Source organism: Chaetura pelagica, unplaced genomic scaffold (assembly GCF_000747805.2).
Source record: "Chaetura pelagica isolate M959 unplaced genomic scaffold, ChaPel_1.0 scaffold275, whole genome shotgun sequence".
Taxonomy (NCBI): Eukaryota; Metazoa; Chordata; class Aves; order Apodiformes; family Apodidae; genus Chaetura; species Chaetura pelagica.
The window spans coordinates 7,282,360-7,297,962 of NW_009953486.1; the positions used below are offsets into that span (position 1 = coordinate 7,282,360).

A 15,603-nucleotide genomic window follows, 5' to 3' on the forward strand; every position below is an offset into this window, starting at 1 on the left:
GGAGAGGGGTCTGGGGGGCTGGGCTGGGCAGCCTTGGGCACTGGGGGTGTGTGGCACATCGCACCGAGTGTGCACTGGCTGGGCGTGCAGCCCTCTCAGAGGGGCTCGTAAGAGTCCTGGGGGGCTGTCAGGGAGGCAGGGAGTGGGCTTGTCCTGTCTGTGCCCGCTGGGGATGGGCAGCCCTGACACAGGAAAACTCTGACATCTACAAAGTGATTTTGAGTAGAGGACTGAGGGCTGCCTTGTCCTTCCCACACTGAGCAGTCACCCAGAACTTGTCTTTGCTCTTCTATGACTTTTCAAGGCTGTATCTGCTAGGCAAGCAGCAGTGTCTGAGCTTCCCCTCTGCTAGGAACTGCAGAAATCGATTCCTGCTATTTACTATCGAAAGAGACTGGAGGTCAGCTGAGTTCCCAGGCTCATCAGGTTTCCTCCTCTCCAAGAAAGGCTCTGACTTCTTTCTTTTTTTTTAAATCTGCTTGAAGAAAATCAACTGTCCAAGTCTGGAGAGAAAAAGGGCAAAACTGACAATCTTACAAAATAAACCATCTGTTTTTTCAGGTAGACAGAGTGCATGTGACCAGGCCAGTCCTGCTGTGCCAGTGTCTTTCCAGGTGCCAGGTATAGACATGGGATGTAGATTTAGGTTTGATTCTTCCTGTGAACACAAGCACAGGGTCTGGGATGCAGAATATGAGGGTTTCCTGGTAATGTACCTGTGGCAGCAGCTGCTTGGAAAACTTCATTTCATTTTGAAATCTGATTAAATTGAGGCGAAAGGAGCTTTCACAGTCTGTGTCTTCTCAGAACAGAGTCTGAGCAATGGAGCTTAAATCAAATTCAACAGCAGCTTTGTGTGCCCAAAGACTACATGGCCAAGCAGTTTGATTTTAAAGGGCTATGTTGTGCCTGCTGGGTAGCCCCTGATGGAGACATTCTTACCTGAGGTCTCTCCCAGAGCAGTTACAGGTTTAGTCTTGATCGAGTACACTCGTGGTTTTGAACTGTTGTAGAGTTGGAGGAAAACTCCAGCAGCTGTTTCTGTCAGAAATGAGTGTGAATGTGTTTAGTACCTGCACTGATGGTTCTGCAGCTTGTGACTCTCCACTAAAGGTGGCAGCAGAGGGAGAGGCTTGTGCAACCTTCCCCCAGTCACAGGCTCACCTGAGGCAGCAGCTCAGAGAGGGGGAAGTGGGCACCTTTGGGCAAGTGTGCAGCAGACAAGCAGAACCAGAACAGGTTTGAACTGTCAGGGAAGCAAGTTACTCCCTGTCTTGTTTCCACAAGGGCAAAGACCATGTAAGCACTTTCTGGGGCCAGGTGTGAAGAGGTCTCAGCATCCTCCTCACAAAGGAGCTCAGACAAGCTGCACCACCTTCTAAAGCATCTGCGGGGGAAAGACTTTATGAGCCCCTAGTGAAGGGAGCAAAGGAAAGTCTGAGATTTTTGCAATAGTTTTTGTACTGATCCCAGCCTGTACACTGCACATAACTACACTAAGTTTACAGGATCTGATTTGTGATTTATGTTCAGGCACAAAAATAATGGCTCTTTGTATTTCTATAAAGCTGATTTATTGTCCACATCAATGACATCAGTGTATCTATCAGTGCAGGAGATGCATTTGTATCTTTTTCTGTTTTACAGTGAGATGTGTGTGCTTCACAAATAGCTCAAACACAACCATAAAAATAAGGTCTATCCCAAGTGGTTTGTCAGGCATAGAAGTTCCTCTCCCCTGCGTTGTTGTTACTTTTTGCCAGTTTGATCTCACTGGGACACTTGTAGTTCCCCTGATGTATTGCAGGATGGAGACATCCCAGGGATCTGAAGGAAATAAAAGTCCTGTGAGCTTTGCCAGTTCTCTCCTTCCTTTGCTGCCTGTGTGTGAGCAGGCTGAGGAGCAGGGACAATTCCTTCCAGGCTGTTCATGTGGGGCCTTGCCCTGTCTTGTCACCAGTGCAGCTGTGTGACCACAGTCCCTCCTTTTTCCCAGGCTCCTTGTTTTTAATACTCGTATGCTTTACTGAAGCATCTTGGAGAGGTGGAGTGCATGTCTGCTTCCAAAGGCTCTTGAGGAAGAATGAAATATGGCCTAGGGGAGAACTGTGCATTATGAGAGTTTCAGGAATTATTTGCTCAGCCCTAAGTAAAGGTTGTGTCCAATCAGGTTAATGAAGGACGACATTGTCATGGCCAGAATCACTCTGTCTTGTGCAGGGAGGTATAAATCACATGGCCCTGTACCATGGACTCTCTTTACCCTCCAAAGAGCAACAGGAGAGTAAGAGATATTATTTCCACTGTGCTATGAAGCATTTAGCATCCAGGATGCTCTGTGGAGGAGATGAACCCAGCAGCCTTTCACCACCAGCACTATATCCTCCTGCCCACCCATAGTCCAAGGGGGGCTACCAGTGTCCAGCACCTCAGCCTTCTCTCCTGCTGGATTCACTCTCCTCTCCACCAACTTTGCTCCCTGGGTGAGGGACTCCCAGCCCCATTCCTGGGTGCCACTCTGCAGCCTGGGACATCACTCCAGCACTCTGACCCATTGGCTGGGTCTTGAGCTTGCAGGGCTCTCATCACCAGAAGCTGCAGCCTGATGAGTGTAGGGATGGTTGGAGCAACAAGCAATGCTGAGAGTCTTTGTATGGACAAGTTGTGTAACTTGCTGCCCCAGCCAGAGCTGGACTGTTGGTGTGTGCATTGATCCCAAAAGCATAGGCTCACATCTTCATGTATCCAAAATGTAGGAGCTCTGGGAGCTCTGTACAGTTTTTTATCTGTGGTTAAGGGGAAATGAAGGGTCATTTTCTCAGGAAATTCTAAAGGGAAACTTAGAAGCTGAAGAATATGTAGCAAACCCTCCTCCCTCCTTCCCCTGCAGCCTCTGCAGCCAAGCAGTGTGTGCTGTCTGGGCCTCACAGGCTCTGCTCAGGTTTCCTGTCAGTTTGGTTCCCCAAGCTCCCAGGCAGCAAATGGGAAAGGCCACCTTGGCTGGATTCAGTTGCAGTGGAAGAAGGAAGGTCCCAGCCAGAAGCAGTGGTGATCAAGGTGACAATTCCTTCCTGTCCCCAGCTGTGGGGTCTCCTGGGCTGTGGTTTGACCAACAGCTTGTTGCAAGTCCCTTTGCCTGGATGGGTCCTTCTCAGCACAAACAGGGCACGTCTCACAGTAGAAGCAATTCATACACCTCTGGGGTGGCACATGAGGAGGTCTTGTTCATGTTGCAAACAGAGTTTGGGCCAAGTCTCTGCTGTTGTGGACACAGGGACAGGTGGAGCCACAGGAAGGACAGGGCAAGCCTGGAGGAGGGGGATGGCTTTGCAGGACATGAAGCCTCCAGCTCCAGCAGCTGGACCCCACGTCCAGACATGCTGTTTCAGTCAGCACATGGCCCAGACATGCAAAGAACATTTAGATCCAAAGGCTAATGCTAATCAGGAAAATCTGTAATTGAAGAAAGGGTAATCAAGTGAGATTAGCAGGCTGATCCTGTTCTGGGCCCCATCCCAGCTGTTGGGTCAGGGCTGAGTGTTGGGTGACGAAACCACTGCCCACGGTGGTGGGGCTGGGGGCTGCTGGCTTGGTTGTAGCACAGTGCCAGGAGCAGGTTGCAGAGCTGCCCTCCCTGGGAACCAAGGACACTGAGCACTCCTTCATTAGCCAAAATTCACTCTCACTTGTGTTTGTATCTTGCTTTGCAGATGGGAAATGCATCCAATGCCTCAGTGTTCACCTCCACCTTATCAGAAAGAGAAGACCTGATTTTTGGAACACTCTATTTAGTCTTTGGTAAGGAAAGTCAGCCTGTTAGACCTCTGCCTGCAGCTCAGCTGCCTGCCTGCCAGAGACCTTCAGGCCTTTCAGGCCTTTTGCAGTCACTGACACTTCCAGAAGTGTTCAGTCATTAGTAGAGAAAAACCTTCCCATTTTCTGAGCCCTGAGCAAGTTGCCTTCCAAAGGCTAGAGAATTTTTCATGCCTGCAAGGATGGGGAACCCAAGGGCTGCTTCCATCTGCTGGGACTGCCAGCAGTCCCATAGGCACCTGCAGCTCCTAGGAGACTGGCTTTGTGGAAACAACTCCTTATGAGGCTGGGAACAAGGGCAAACCTCTCAGAACTCTACCCTCCAGCAACTCCAAAGCTCTGGATTTGACCCAGTCTTGCATGGGAATCCTGTTCCTGAGAGGAGCCTTAATGTTGACCGTTCAGGAGCTTTGGAAACTGGTTCTTATAATGATATTAAATTTGCAGCCTAATCCATTAGGGAGAAACTCTTGTTCTTCCCAGCCTGCCCCAAGAGCAGCAGAGATTCCTCTTCTAAGGACACTGAAACAATTTCCCCCCCATAATTAAATAAAAAGAGAGAAAGCCCCTATTATAAAATTTTAATCACCATTGTTGTTTTAAATATACTAATAGCAAACAAAGAGGCTTCTTCTATTTAGTCTGGATTTTCCTTGATCTTCATAATGCCTTTCTTCTTGTTTATTTTGTTACCATGATATTGGACAGCACAGACTCACAGGACTGACATTGCCAGCAAGAAATTAAAAAGGCAGAGGGGCCCAGCTCCTTGGCCTCACATCAGAAGAGCAATCATACAAAGCTCCTGTTATTTATCTAGCTGGAAGGAAGTGCCCCCTTTGCTCCTTCCAGCTGGAACAAGTGAGTCTGGCCAGATCCTGCACCAGGAACCCACTGCAGCCTCATCACATCACTGCCCTCCTACCAAACGCCTCTATAGGATCTCAGGAAGGGGAAGAAATCAGATTGAATGTAAAGCAGCTCCAGATGTGCTCACAGAGCTCTGCAGGTCCCATGGGCTCCCCTGCTCAACCTGCTCTGGAGAGAGAGGAGCTTCTGTAGACATCTCCTATCTCCAGTGTTTGCTTCCAAACATCTCAGGATGGTCCTGGCTCCTTTCCCAGCTCTGTTACAGACAGTGGTGTTCCTCTGCCTTCTCCACAGGCATCATGTCCCTCTCTGGGAACTCGCTGCTCCTGCTGGTGGCCTATCAGAAGAGGTCCATGCTGAAGCCTGCAGAGTTCTTCATTGTCAACCTGGCCATCAGTGACCTGAGCATGACAGTGACACTCTTCCCCTTGGCCACCTCCTCCTTCTTTGCACACAGGTACCTTGTGGGAGCAGCTCTGCAATGGCCAACAGCACTGGGTGCACTTTTCAAACCTTGTCTTGAAATGGGAAGACCCCCAACAGGGGTACAGGGGGGCCCAGGTGGTCAGTCTGGTGGCACTGGGGCGCTGTGTCCTACAGCAGGTCCCTGTCCCTCTGGTTTATCACACAGACCTGCTGTAAAAGGGGCTCGGGGATGGGTTTCTGGGCTGGCACCCATGGTGTGGGCACTGCAGTGGTGTGTGCTGGCTTGGATCAGGGCAGCTCCTGCACCCGTGGCTCCATCTGTGCTTGTCACTGGGATGCCAGTGAACAAGTTAGGAGCCCATGTTCCCTGGGCAACCAGGTGCTGGTATCATTGCAGCCACCTCACGCATGGCCAGCCTTGCTTCTGCTGTGGGACCAGCAGAAGAGGCCCCATCACCAGGAGAGCAGCTGGGGACCACCCAGCCTTCCTCCAGAGCAGGGCCCGGGGATCAAATTGCAGGTGCCGCGGGCGGGGGGCGGGCTGTGTTTACCAGCAGGCTTTCCCTGGCAGGTGGCTCTTCACCCAGACTGTCTGCACCTTCTATGCCTTCTGCGGGGTCCTGTTCGGGCTGTGCAGCCTCACCAGCCTGACAGTGCTCAGCACGGTTTGCTGCCTGAAGGTCTGTTACCCAGCATATGGTAGGTGCTGGGACGTGTTACCTGAGCTGTATCTACATCCCTTTCTAGTAACCCTTGATATTTATGGGCCAGGTCCACCTCTTCTGGGAAAGCTTTGCCCCAGGGCAACCTCCTCCCAGTCACTACACCCCAGGGACAGGCTCTGAAGGCATTTGGGGCTTGTGTGTTTCCCTCTCTGCACCCGTGGGGGGCTGAGGAGCCCCAGCACCCTGTGTCCTTTGTGTGCATCTCAGCCATCCCCTGCTTCACTCCAGGGCTCCTGAAGAGCATCATCCAAAAAAGTGTTAGGGGGGTTGTCCTCGCTCTGTAGAAAAGTCCCAGCTGCTGTATCACAGCAGGGTGCAGGTTTTGAACGTCCAGGCAGAGACTTGAGCTTAGACTGGGGCAGAATCTGCAGCTGGGAAGCCACAAGCTCTGGCAGTGCAAGGAAGAGCTGCTTTCCCTTGTTCCTGGTGGGAGAGCCACAGGAATGCTGGGATGACTGGGGTGACTGCTGGGATGGCCCTGCCTGCTCCATGGCTGCAGCACTGCCACGCTGTGCACAGCAGCTCTTGCCCTACCTGGGCAGCCCCAGCCGTGTTCCCAGCGCTGAGATGTGGGCAGCTGGAGGGCACAGCCCCTCTCCCTGCTGCCCCTCACCCACGGGAACCCATCCACAGCCCCGTCCCTCTGCTGCAGGCAACAAGTTCTCCCCCTGGCACGCTGGGCTGCTGCTGCTGTGCGTCTGGGCGTACGCCCTGGTGTTCGCCACCGCTCCCCTGGCCCAGTGGGGCAGCTACGGCCCCGAGCCCTACGGCACAGCCTGCTGCATCACCTGGAAAACCTCCAGCAGGGAGGCCACGCTCTACATCCTCGCCCTCTTCATCTTCTGCTACCTTCTCCCCTGCCTCCTCATCCTCGCCTCCTACTCGCTGATCCTCTGGAGGGTGCGGGTGTCCCAGCGCGCCGTGCGGCTCCACACGTGCCCCCCGCGCGGGGCCCGCAGGCTGCACTGCCTGCTCCTGAAGGTAGCGGGGGGCTGGCGGGTGGGGAGGGGGTCTTGGGGGTGTCCCCTGGGCCAGCCCACAGCCCCGTGGGCAGGTGAGGGGTGGCAGGACCCTGCTGCCAGACAAGGGGTGTCTGAATCCTGCGGGTGTTTCTATCAGCGTGGGGAGCCACACGTTGCTCCTCGGTTAAAGCTGCCAGCTGGAGGAGTTTTCATTTTAAATTACACTGGGAAAGATCATAAAAGGGGGCTTGTGTGAGTCACTGTTCCCCAGACCACAGGCTAATACTGCAGTTTACCAAGGGTATGTGAAAGAAAGAAAAACATGTGGATACCCTTTAAAAAAAACACCAAACAAAGCAGCTTGCAAGCCTGGCCTCCGGGGGAGTGTCCGTGTTTGCTTAGGGGAAGGGGTATGAGCATTTCCCATTTTCAGAGCCTCTGGGTTGTCTGCACCCTGGCACACCCACAGACATTTGGGTGCTGCCAAAAGGCTGTTGGAGTCCAATGCTGGCCTGGCCCAAGCCAGGTCACTGGCTGCTTCATACCTGTCTGCTGTGGTGAGCAGAGGCAATTCCCAGGTTTCCCAGGTGGGAGGGCTGTGAGTCCCTGGAAGTGCAGGCTTGTGTGCCCATCCTGGGACATGCTGAGGTGCTGCCCTGGTGTCTGACACCTCAGTGCTCCCACGTGGTGGGTCTGGAAGGCTGAGCACCTCTCCCTGGGGATGTGACCCACTGTTCAGGGTCCCATTGCACATGGTTGTCAGGCTCAGGCGGGGTTTTGGAGGGGTTCAGCATCCCCTGTGTGCCACAGAAGGTTCATGGCACTGCTGTTTCCATCTCCTGTTCCAGCTGAGTGTTGCTGTGTGCCTGGGCTTTCTGGCAGCCTGGACCCCTTATGCCATCGTTGCCCTGTGGACAGTCCTTGGTGATGCCAGCCAGGTCCCCGCACTGGCCTTCGTCCTGTCAGCTGTCTTTGCCAAGTCCTCAACTCTCTACAACCCCCTGGTGTACCTGCTCTTCAAGCCCAACTTCCAGAAGTCCCTCTCCAAGGACGTGGTGCTCCTCCAGGCCGTCCGCACCCTGCTCTGCTGCGGCTGCCCCAGCGCCGCGCTCCAGCCCTTCCCATCCCCGGCCTTTGGGGACCACCCTGGGGCTTGCAGAAGCTGCAACGACACTTTTGAATGTTTCAGTAACTACCCCAAGTGCTACAAACCACCCCAGGCACCTGGCAGCTCACCCCAGGGCCTTCCCCTGGCTATCCTGGCTGACAAAGCTGCTTGCCAGCCAGGACTGAAGAAGACAGTGCAGGTGATGGTGCTTGTCACACAGAGGTCAGGCCTGGGCACTTCACATGTGGCAGGGGAAGCCCTGCCCTCGACTATCATGAAAGACCTTCTCTGAGCCCAGCCATGCATGGCTGTGTCCTAGCAGTGCAATGGAAGACAAACCCAGGAGCAGCTTCCTTCTCACCTATGTATCTGATGGGTTCCCAGCATGTTCTGCAGATGAAATGGCACAAAAGTTTAAGGCCAACCTTGCCCCTCCCTCTGGTTTGGCTCTTGCAACTCTGAGCCCAGTCTTTGCACTTGCAAAAAAAAAAAAAATAGACCCCAGTGCCTGAAATCTGCCCAGGGTGCAGTTTCTCCTGCAGTTTGCTCTCTGGGCCCTTGGCCTTTATTTTTCCATCCTGGTGCTCTGATGACCAAGTAGGAACTTGGTTGTCTTAAAAAACTGGCAGGGAGGGCTGGGGCCAGAAGGCCCCAAGAGGCATCCCACTTCCAGCTCCTGCAGCCCCCACTGACCATGTCCTTTCCTGTCAGGAAGTGGGACTGTGCTGCTCAGCTACCTCACTTGGGATTCTAAAGCATCTTTATATACCTCTCCAGAGACTACTCTCCATGTGGGCTGGGTTACCCCACTTTCTTGAGTGCAAACCCATCACCATCCTATAGATCGAAATGGGAGCTTTAGAGTAAGGATTTGGGGTTAAAATAATCCTGATGTCAGCACTGGCTGCCCTGCAGTGAAGATCAAACAGGGCTGAGCTTGGGTCTCCCTGTCCCACTCCCAGCACGGAGCTGCTCGTGTCCCCAGCCTTGGACACAGCAGGAGCTGGTTTTGTTTTGCAAGGGGTGAGTAACACAGCCCGGGTGCTGAGAGAGGTTGGTTGTGCCTCAAATAAATTAAAAAATGCATTGAAGGTGATGAGAAGAGTCAGCAGCAGAGGTGAGGAAACGTGCTGCCCTCGGGCACCCAGCCAGCCGGGGACTCCTGGGAGCACTTTGTGTTGTCACTGGTTAAGGAGCTGCTCCCCAGCCCATGGCCAGGGCTGCAGCCACGGATGTGCTAGGTGGGAGCAGGGAACCTCTTTCTGCAGGGAGTGCTGGCACACGGCCACTGTCCCCGCTGCCCTGGCTGCCTGTCCCCTGCCTGCCAGCCCTGCCTGTGAGCCCACCCCGAGCTCTCCCTCCTCCCGCCGCTCTCCAGACACAGACGCTGCTATTTTTAGCAGTCACTCCCAGACGTGGGATGTGCCTCTGCCTTTTCCCGGCGCTGGTGCAGCAGCCTCCTCCCTCCCGAGGCCATGGGGCACTTCCCAAAGAGCCAGAGGGGCCTGCAGGAGCTGGGGGGGCAGGTGATGGCAGATTCCTACCACCTGCCATCTGAGCTGTGGTACCACTGAGCCCAAGCATTAAGAATACTGAGGGTTTTGGCCTCGGTGCCATGTCCCAGCTCCAGCAGAGGTGGCACTGAGACCAGTGCAAGCTCTGTGGCAGGGAGCACGGACGCAGCCATGGGTGCTGGGACACAGGTGGCCCTTGTCCCCACTGTCCCTGTGTGCCATCGTTACCCCCTGCCACAGCACAGCCCTGATTAGCCTGTGACAACGTTGCAGTCGTGGCACTTGCTTCTGTCCCTTGGTCATTTCCATGTAGCCACTTTACCCAGCAGCTTCCCTGTGCCAGGAGGGGTCACCAGTACTTCTAGGGTGTACGAGCATCCTCCCCGGGATGGTTTTGCCCACCTGTGATGCCTGCAGGTGCAGATGGTTGGGGCAGGGCAGGGTTTGGGCACAAGAGCCAAGTAATAACTGAGCAGCCCCGAGGGCCGTGACGCTGGGCAGGGCACCGCTCCTGCTTCACTTCCTGCTCCTGCTGTGCAAAACACCCCCCGGCCCTGACATCTGCAGGGTTTGCAAAACGCTGCAAACAAGCAAAGAAAAGTCAGGGCAGACAGAGAGGAGAGGACAACGTTTCCAGCTTGGGTACACGCTTCTAGGAGGGCAGGGCTGCTCAGCCCCTCCCCACCCCGTGCTCCATCCCCAGCACACCAGGGAATCACAAGCACTCGGTGCCTCTGCTGGCTACTCCTCGTGTTGCAGAAATTGTGCGTTTTACAGTAAATTCACTCGTGCAAAACCGGTGACTGACTTGGCTGGGTTGTGTGTTGGTGGCTGAGCTCCAGGATAGATGCAGATAAGGGGGCTGATTTCCCACCAGAGGACATGAAAGCGAAGGACTGCTGCCATCTCCTGGCTCTCAGGCCATGGCCACCCTGAGACCGGCCAGGGGACGAGGATGTGACCCTGGCAGGGCTGGGGCTTCAGGCTGTGATGGGCGTGGGGACACAGCGTGGTCCAGCCACTGATGCAGCAACAGGTCCCTGCTTCACTTACCAATGCCCTTGCCAGCTGCTTTGCTCCCTGCTAGCTAAAACATACTGGGGTCCAGAAATCACCTAAAGGAGACAGGAAAAGACAAAATCTGCAAAACCCTTCAGTCCTTTATTACTCTGGGAAAACCCCAGATCAGCTTCTTCATCTTTAGTTTGGTGTGAGATTATGTCACATGGAGAGCAGGTGATACTGAGTATGTTTGAATCTACATTCACCAAGACCTCCCTGCTTCTTGGCAGCCCAGGCAGCAGCACTGCAGCCCCTGCACAAAATCCAGATCAATTTAATTCACCCCAGGCACCGTGGCCAGGCCAGGCAGCAGGTCTAATGTCTCTCCATAACCCAAGGAGTCTCCCACCTGCCAGTCTGGGCCAGTCCTGGCCTCAGCACAGCTGGGACTGGCTTAATCAGTGTTCCCAGCTGGGAATAGGACCACCAGCTGCCACCCATTACCTGAAGACCAAACCCCCCTTTTTCGCTGTAAGGGCAGCTCTGTAGTGGTTGCTGGTGGAGTAAGCTCTGAGGAGGAAGAAGATGGTTGCTTTGCCCCTCAGGGCTGAGGTAGGATCTGTGCTTGTTGCTTCTGTTGGGCTGGGCTTGGGAGGTGGTTGCTGGTTGTGAGAACTGGTTTCTTTAGCTTTTGGTGGTGCTGCTGCTGGGTCCCCAGCTCTGAGCTGGCTGGGAAGGGGGCTGTGGGCTGTGGTGTTGTGTGGCTGCTTGGTAGGAGCCTGGTCCTGGTGCAGGGACAGGCCAGGGCTGCCTGGGTTTGGGTTTGGTGCCTGGGCAGGTGTGTTCTGGCCTCTGTGCTTCCTGCTGGTGCTGGCAGAGCAGGAGCACTGGAGCCTTTTATCAGGGGTGGCTTCTCTTTCAAATAGTCCTTGTTTACACTTGTACAAATCCACAGATGACGCTAAGTTAGGATGGGGCTGCTTGTACTTGTGGAAAGAGGAGTGGAGTCTGATATTGGTCTCATAAAATAAGAAATTATCTAAAGTAACTGCAAGGCAAGTCAATAAGGAGACAAATAATTTTCCTTTTATAAGCATTTTACTTTAAGTGAAGAAATCCAGACTGTGAAATGATAGTCACAGAAGTCTATGTATTGATAAATGAACAGAAAATTGGTCACTGAAATAATGGCTAAAAGTTCTTCTGTTGGTTCCAAAATAAGGAAGTTAGTGCATATTTTGAGAGAAGACAGAGCTGCCTTAACTCCAAGTTTTGACAAATGTCATATTTCCTTAATTTTTAGAATGGCTGTTTTTAAATTAAACCATCCAAATTTTCTTCCATTTAATTGCTTCAAAGTGATTTCATTAGTTCTAGCTATATCAGTTAATTGCTTCAATTTAATGTGTACAATTATCTCCGGCAAATGTTTCTCATTAGCTCTCTGAGCACTCTCGCTAATTGCCAGCAGAGGGCAGGAAACCATCAATTTACCTTGATGGAAGTTGCCAAAGGGCCGAGCTGGCGGCACAGACCTCTTTTACATTTCACAGGTGACCTGTTTCACCAGAATAAAGATAGAAACTGGAGGGTATTTCATAGGTCAGCAGGACTAGGGCATAACACTAAGCCCAGCGTAATAGCATTGAGACCAATGTTCACCTCCCAGTGACAAGAGAAGCTCCCAGAGAACTTCCAAGCCAGCTCCTTGGCCTAAAATGCTGAAGATGAGAAGCCAAGTCAGACAAATGGGTGACTAAAATGTAATTCGGTTTATTGTTGTCTAGAAGGGGGAAGAGTCTGATTTTTCCATACAGTTCCTCACCTGAAGATAAAGCAAGCATGGGCTGGTTTTGGTCAGCACCAGAAGCTGAGCTCATGGTCCCTTCAAGCCTCTCACCAGTGCCTGTTTGGGCTGTGAGCAGCAAAAGAAAGAAGGGGGAAAAGAGAAGGGAGTCCTGGATCAAGATGTTATTTTTGGAAATGAAAAAAAGCTCAGACAACACAGGTTTAGGATTCTAAATACATTCTTGAACTTTTATTCCTCCCAGCAGATAAGCAGTTGATTAAAAACCTTAGCAGCAACACCAGCCCAAAAATATAAGTCTCACACTTTTAGAAACAAACGTGTGCACTTGCATGGCAGATTCAGGTGCAGGACTAGAATTCACATTTCAACAGTGAATATGGAAATGACTAATGAGGAATTTGGGCTGGCAGTGAGAGCAAACTGCTGCATGAGTAACCATGGAAAACATGCAACAAACACTGCCTGTCGAGGTGTGTTTAGTTTTGAGCAAATGGTTGAGGCTGTGTAGAAAAAGTGAAATGATGCTGCTGATTTTGAAACAGTGTAAGCTGGTGAGAAACATCACAGTATCAAACAGGACAGTTAATGAAAGCTGTTTGGCACTTCCCAACTGAGGCTGCTTCAGCAATGTGCAGCATTAACCTTTCTGTACCTGTATTTTGTAGACTCTTCTTCCTCATGTACACAATTAGTTCAGCAAGCAGATGATATGAAAAAAGATTTTGCTTCCACTACAACTTAAATATTCCACTAGTGAATTCTGGAGTGTTAGGGACACTTCATAAATTAGGCAAAACAAAAGCTGCTGTTTTCTAAGATTTGAAGCTAAAGTGCCAGCAAGGAGCAACTGCCAAGTACAGAAACCCAACTGCAACTGGCTTTAGCCAAAGAAAAAAACACGTTAAAACTAGAATTTCAAATGCAGTTCTGTAGTGTGTCATACAACCCCCCACTTCCCCAAACCATGCTATAATCAGTACTATGGGTTAGATAATTCAGTATAAAAAAGAAAAAAATCCCATAAAATAGAAATTGAGTATTTCTTAAATGACAAACCCACTAGTTTTCAGAGGTGCTTCCTTGTATGGGCAACACCTGCTTTTTGTCAAGGTATGCATCTTCCCTGGATTCATAATGTGCAAATCCCATTAATTATAGATTTATTCCAGTCAGATTCCCATACTAGTGCTGAAACAAATTCACAGTGTAAGCTGTCAAGCTTCTCCATGCTGTGAATGAATATATATATATATTTTTTTTTTTTTAAAGTAAAGTGCAATTCATCCCAGTCTGCAGAGTCACACAGTGGCTCTGTGCTTCAGCAGATGTTTACAGCAAATTTCACAATAGGAAGAAGACCTCCCTATTAAACAATGTCACTGTTTCAGGGAAGATGCTTCTGCTTTTCAATAGGCTGCATGAAATTTGCTGTGCTGTAAAATCTGAACCAAAGGTTCTTTACCCAGCCCAGTGTCTGACACTCGGGGGTTTCCACCACTCACTAGTAACACTAAGCACAGATCTGAGGTTTTATACCTAAACATGTAGCATGAGACATGCCTGAAATCACAAAGGTCATTCTTAGCTTTCCAGCTTTTCTGCAGTCAGACTCTTGATATTTAAATGCTCTTTCAAATGCTCTGAGCAGCTCATTGCACTCCTGCTCTGCTATAGCAGCTCCTGCTCATCATCTTCAGACCCCGAGGGTCCCTGTCGTACCTCCTCGTACCATTTGTTTGTCAGGGTTTTCATCTGGATGCGCCCGTGGTGCAAATCCTGAGGGAAAACCAAACCAGAGCAGTTTGTTACTCAGCTACAACACCCCTTGTGTGCCAGAGCAAAAGACAGACTAGTTTAACAGAGCCCTAAGAATATAACCCTGGTCCCCAGGCATGCAAAACAATTCTGTTCCCTATGAGAAATTATTTATCAAGTGTCCAGCCAGTAATTATGTCCAAGAATGGTATTTGTGATGACAGGTATTTTTACCTGTGTTTTCTAGACAATCCTGCTCTGTGGGTTGCAACAATCCTAATGCTGTCTTGATGGCCTGATCCTGAATCTCACTGCTCCCAAGGTGTTCCCAGGGTCAGGGGGAAGCTTGTGGCCTGCTTTGATAACTCGCTTCTTTTTCTACCCTTGGTTGCAACCTAGATGGCAGCCCTTGCTTTTTTGGCTACCAACTACAAATCTCATGCTTATTCTGGTTTCTTAATTCCTTTTTGGTTTTGCAAAAAATGCCTTCAGTGGGCAAGTGCTGAAAGCATTCCTTTGAAAAGAAAGGTATAAAAAAAAAAGAGGGAAATATACTGTACTTGTGCAGGCTAGGAAGATGGAATGTGCACACTTGACACAAAATGATCAACTGTGCAGCAAAAATGCTTAATTCTGCAGCAAATTAGAGAAAGTGAATTCCACAGCCAAGGAGTCCTGGGTTTCTGAGGCATGAGAATGAAAATGGCACAGCATTTACACCTCTTGGAGCCACTCATGTTAAGTTACGTGTTCGGTCGTGTCATTTTGCTTTTACAGCTTCAAAGTCTAAATTTCCCAGTGAAGAAGACTTAAAAGGGAAGGCTGCAATTCTGGTGTGTATTTCCAAGATAAAAACTGCTTTCTGCAGAAAATTCCCAACTCCAGAACTCACAGGACCGTACACAGTAAAAGGCAGCAACTGTGTGACAGCACTTTAAAAACTCCCCATGAGTGCGAGCAGCTTTTTCTAGTAACAGCAGTAACTAGTAACTCCTGATACTCCTCATGGTAGTCTGCAAGATTAAAGGAGAGTTCAGTAAATCCATACACCTTTTACAGTGTAATAGTGGTAGCCCTGAGCTCACTTAATACAACCTGCAATTTTGCAGTGCAGCTTTTCATTACAGCTGCTCTACATGTGCACAGGTAGTAGACAGATGGCTCACTGTTCCTCAAGTAAAAGTTGCACAGCTACACTAAGCCTTGAAGGGTACAGACTGAAATGACAACCAGCTCCATCACAGTTTTTCTTCAAGAAAACAAGACTTACTTCTTGCGTGAGTCTTCTGGTGAAGAAAGGATTCAAATACTTGGCATCGAGCCACATAAACCCTTTCAGGTCCTGGCGTTTTATGTACTGGGCTTCATACTCCTCCTCTGTGAGCTCTGATAAATGTTCAGATTCTATGGTATTTCCCTAGAAAGATCACAAATATTGGAACAACCTGAGAAATGTGGCAGGCATCCCTCCAGCTTGTTGCAGCCCCCTGCTCTGTGTTCTCCCTTCTCACAACCAATTCACACGCTGGAACAAGACAGAAATTTTCACTCCAGCCTACCAGGGCTTTATGTCTGTATGAATCTGTCCATTCCCAGAGCTACTTTCCTTCCCTTTTCC

At 50.7% G+C, this 15,603-nt stretch overlaps 2 protein-coding genes across 2 annotated transcripts in view; one reads left to right on the plus strand and one right to left on the minus strand.

The window, feature by feature from the left end:
• The first annotated feature begins 3,710 nt into the window (after window positions 1-3,710).
• LOC104389729 (opsin-5-like) lies at window positions 3,711-8,196 on the plus strand. Its single transcript, XM_009998767.1, has 5 exons — window positions 3,711-3,798; window positions 4,978-5,140; window positions 5,681-5,808; window positions 6,487-6,815; window positions 7,645-8,196. The coding sequence occupies exons 1-5, from the start codon at window positions 3,711-3,713 to the stop codon at window positions 8,194-8,196; spliced, it is 1,260 nt and encodes a 419-aa protein (XP_009997069.1).
• Window positions 8,197-13,898: 5,702 nt separating this feature from the next.
• SLC9A8 (solute carrier family 9, subfamily A (NHE8, cation proton antiporter 8), member 8) overlaps window positions 13,899-15,603 on the minus strand; it is a 66,693-nt gene continuing 64,988 nt past the window's right edge. Inside the window, exons 15-16 of the mRNA XM_009998768.1 lie at window positions 15,256-15,402; window positions 13,899-14,006 (exon numbers count right to left, since the gene is read on the minus strand). Of these exons, the coding sequence (XP_009997070.1) occupies window positions 13,899-14,006; window positions 15,256-15,402 (255 nt within the window). The remainder of the gene's footprint in view (window positions 14,007-15,255; window positions 15,403-15,603) is intronic.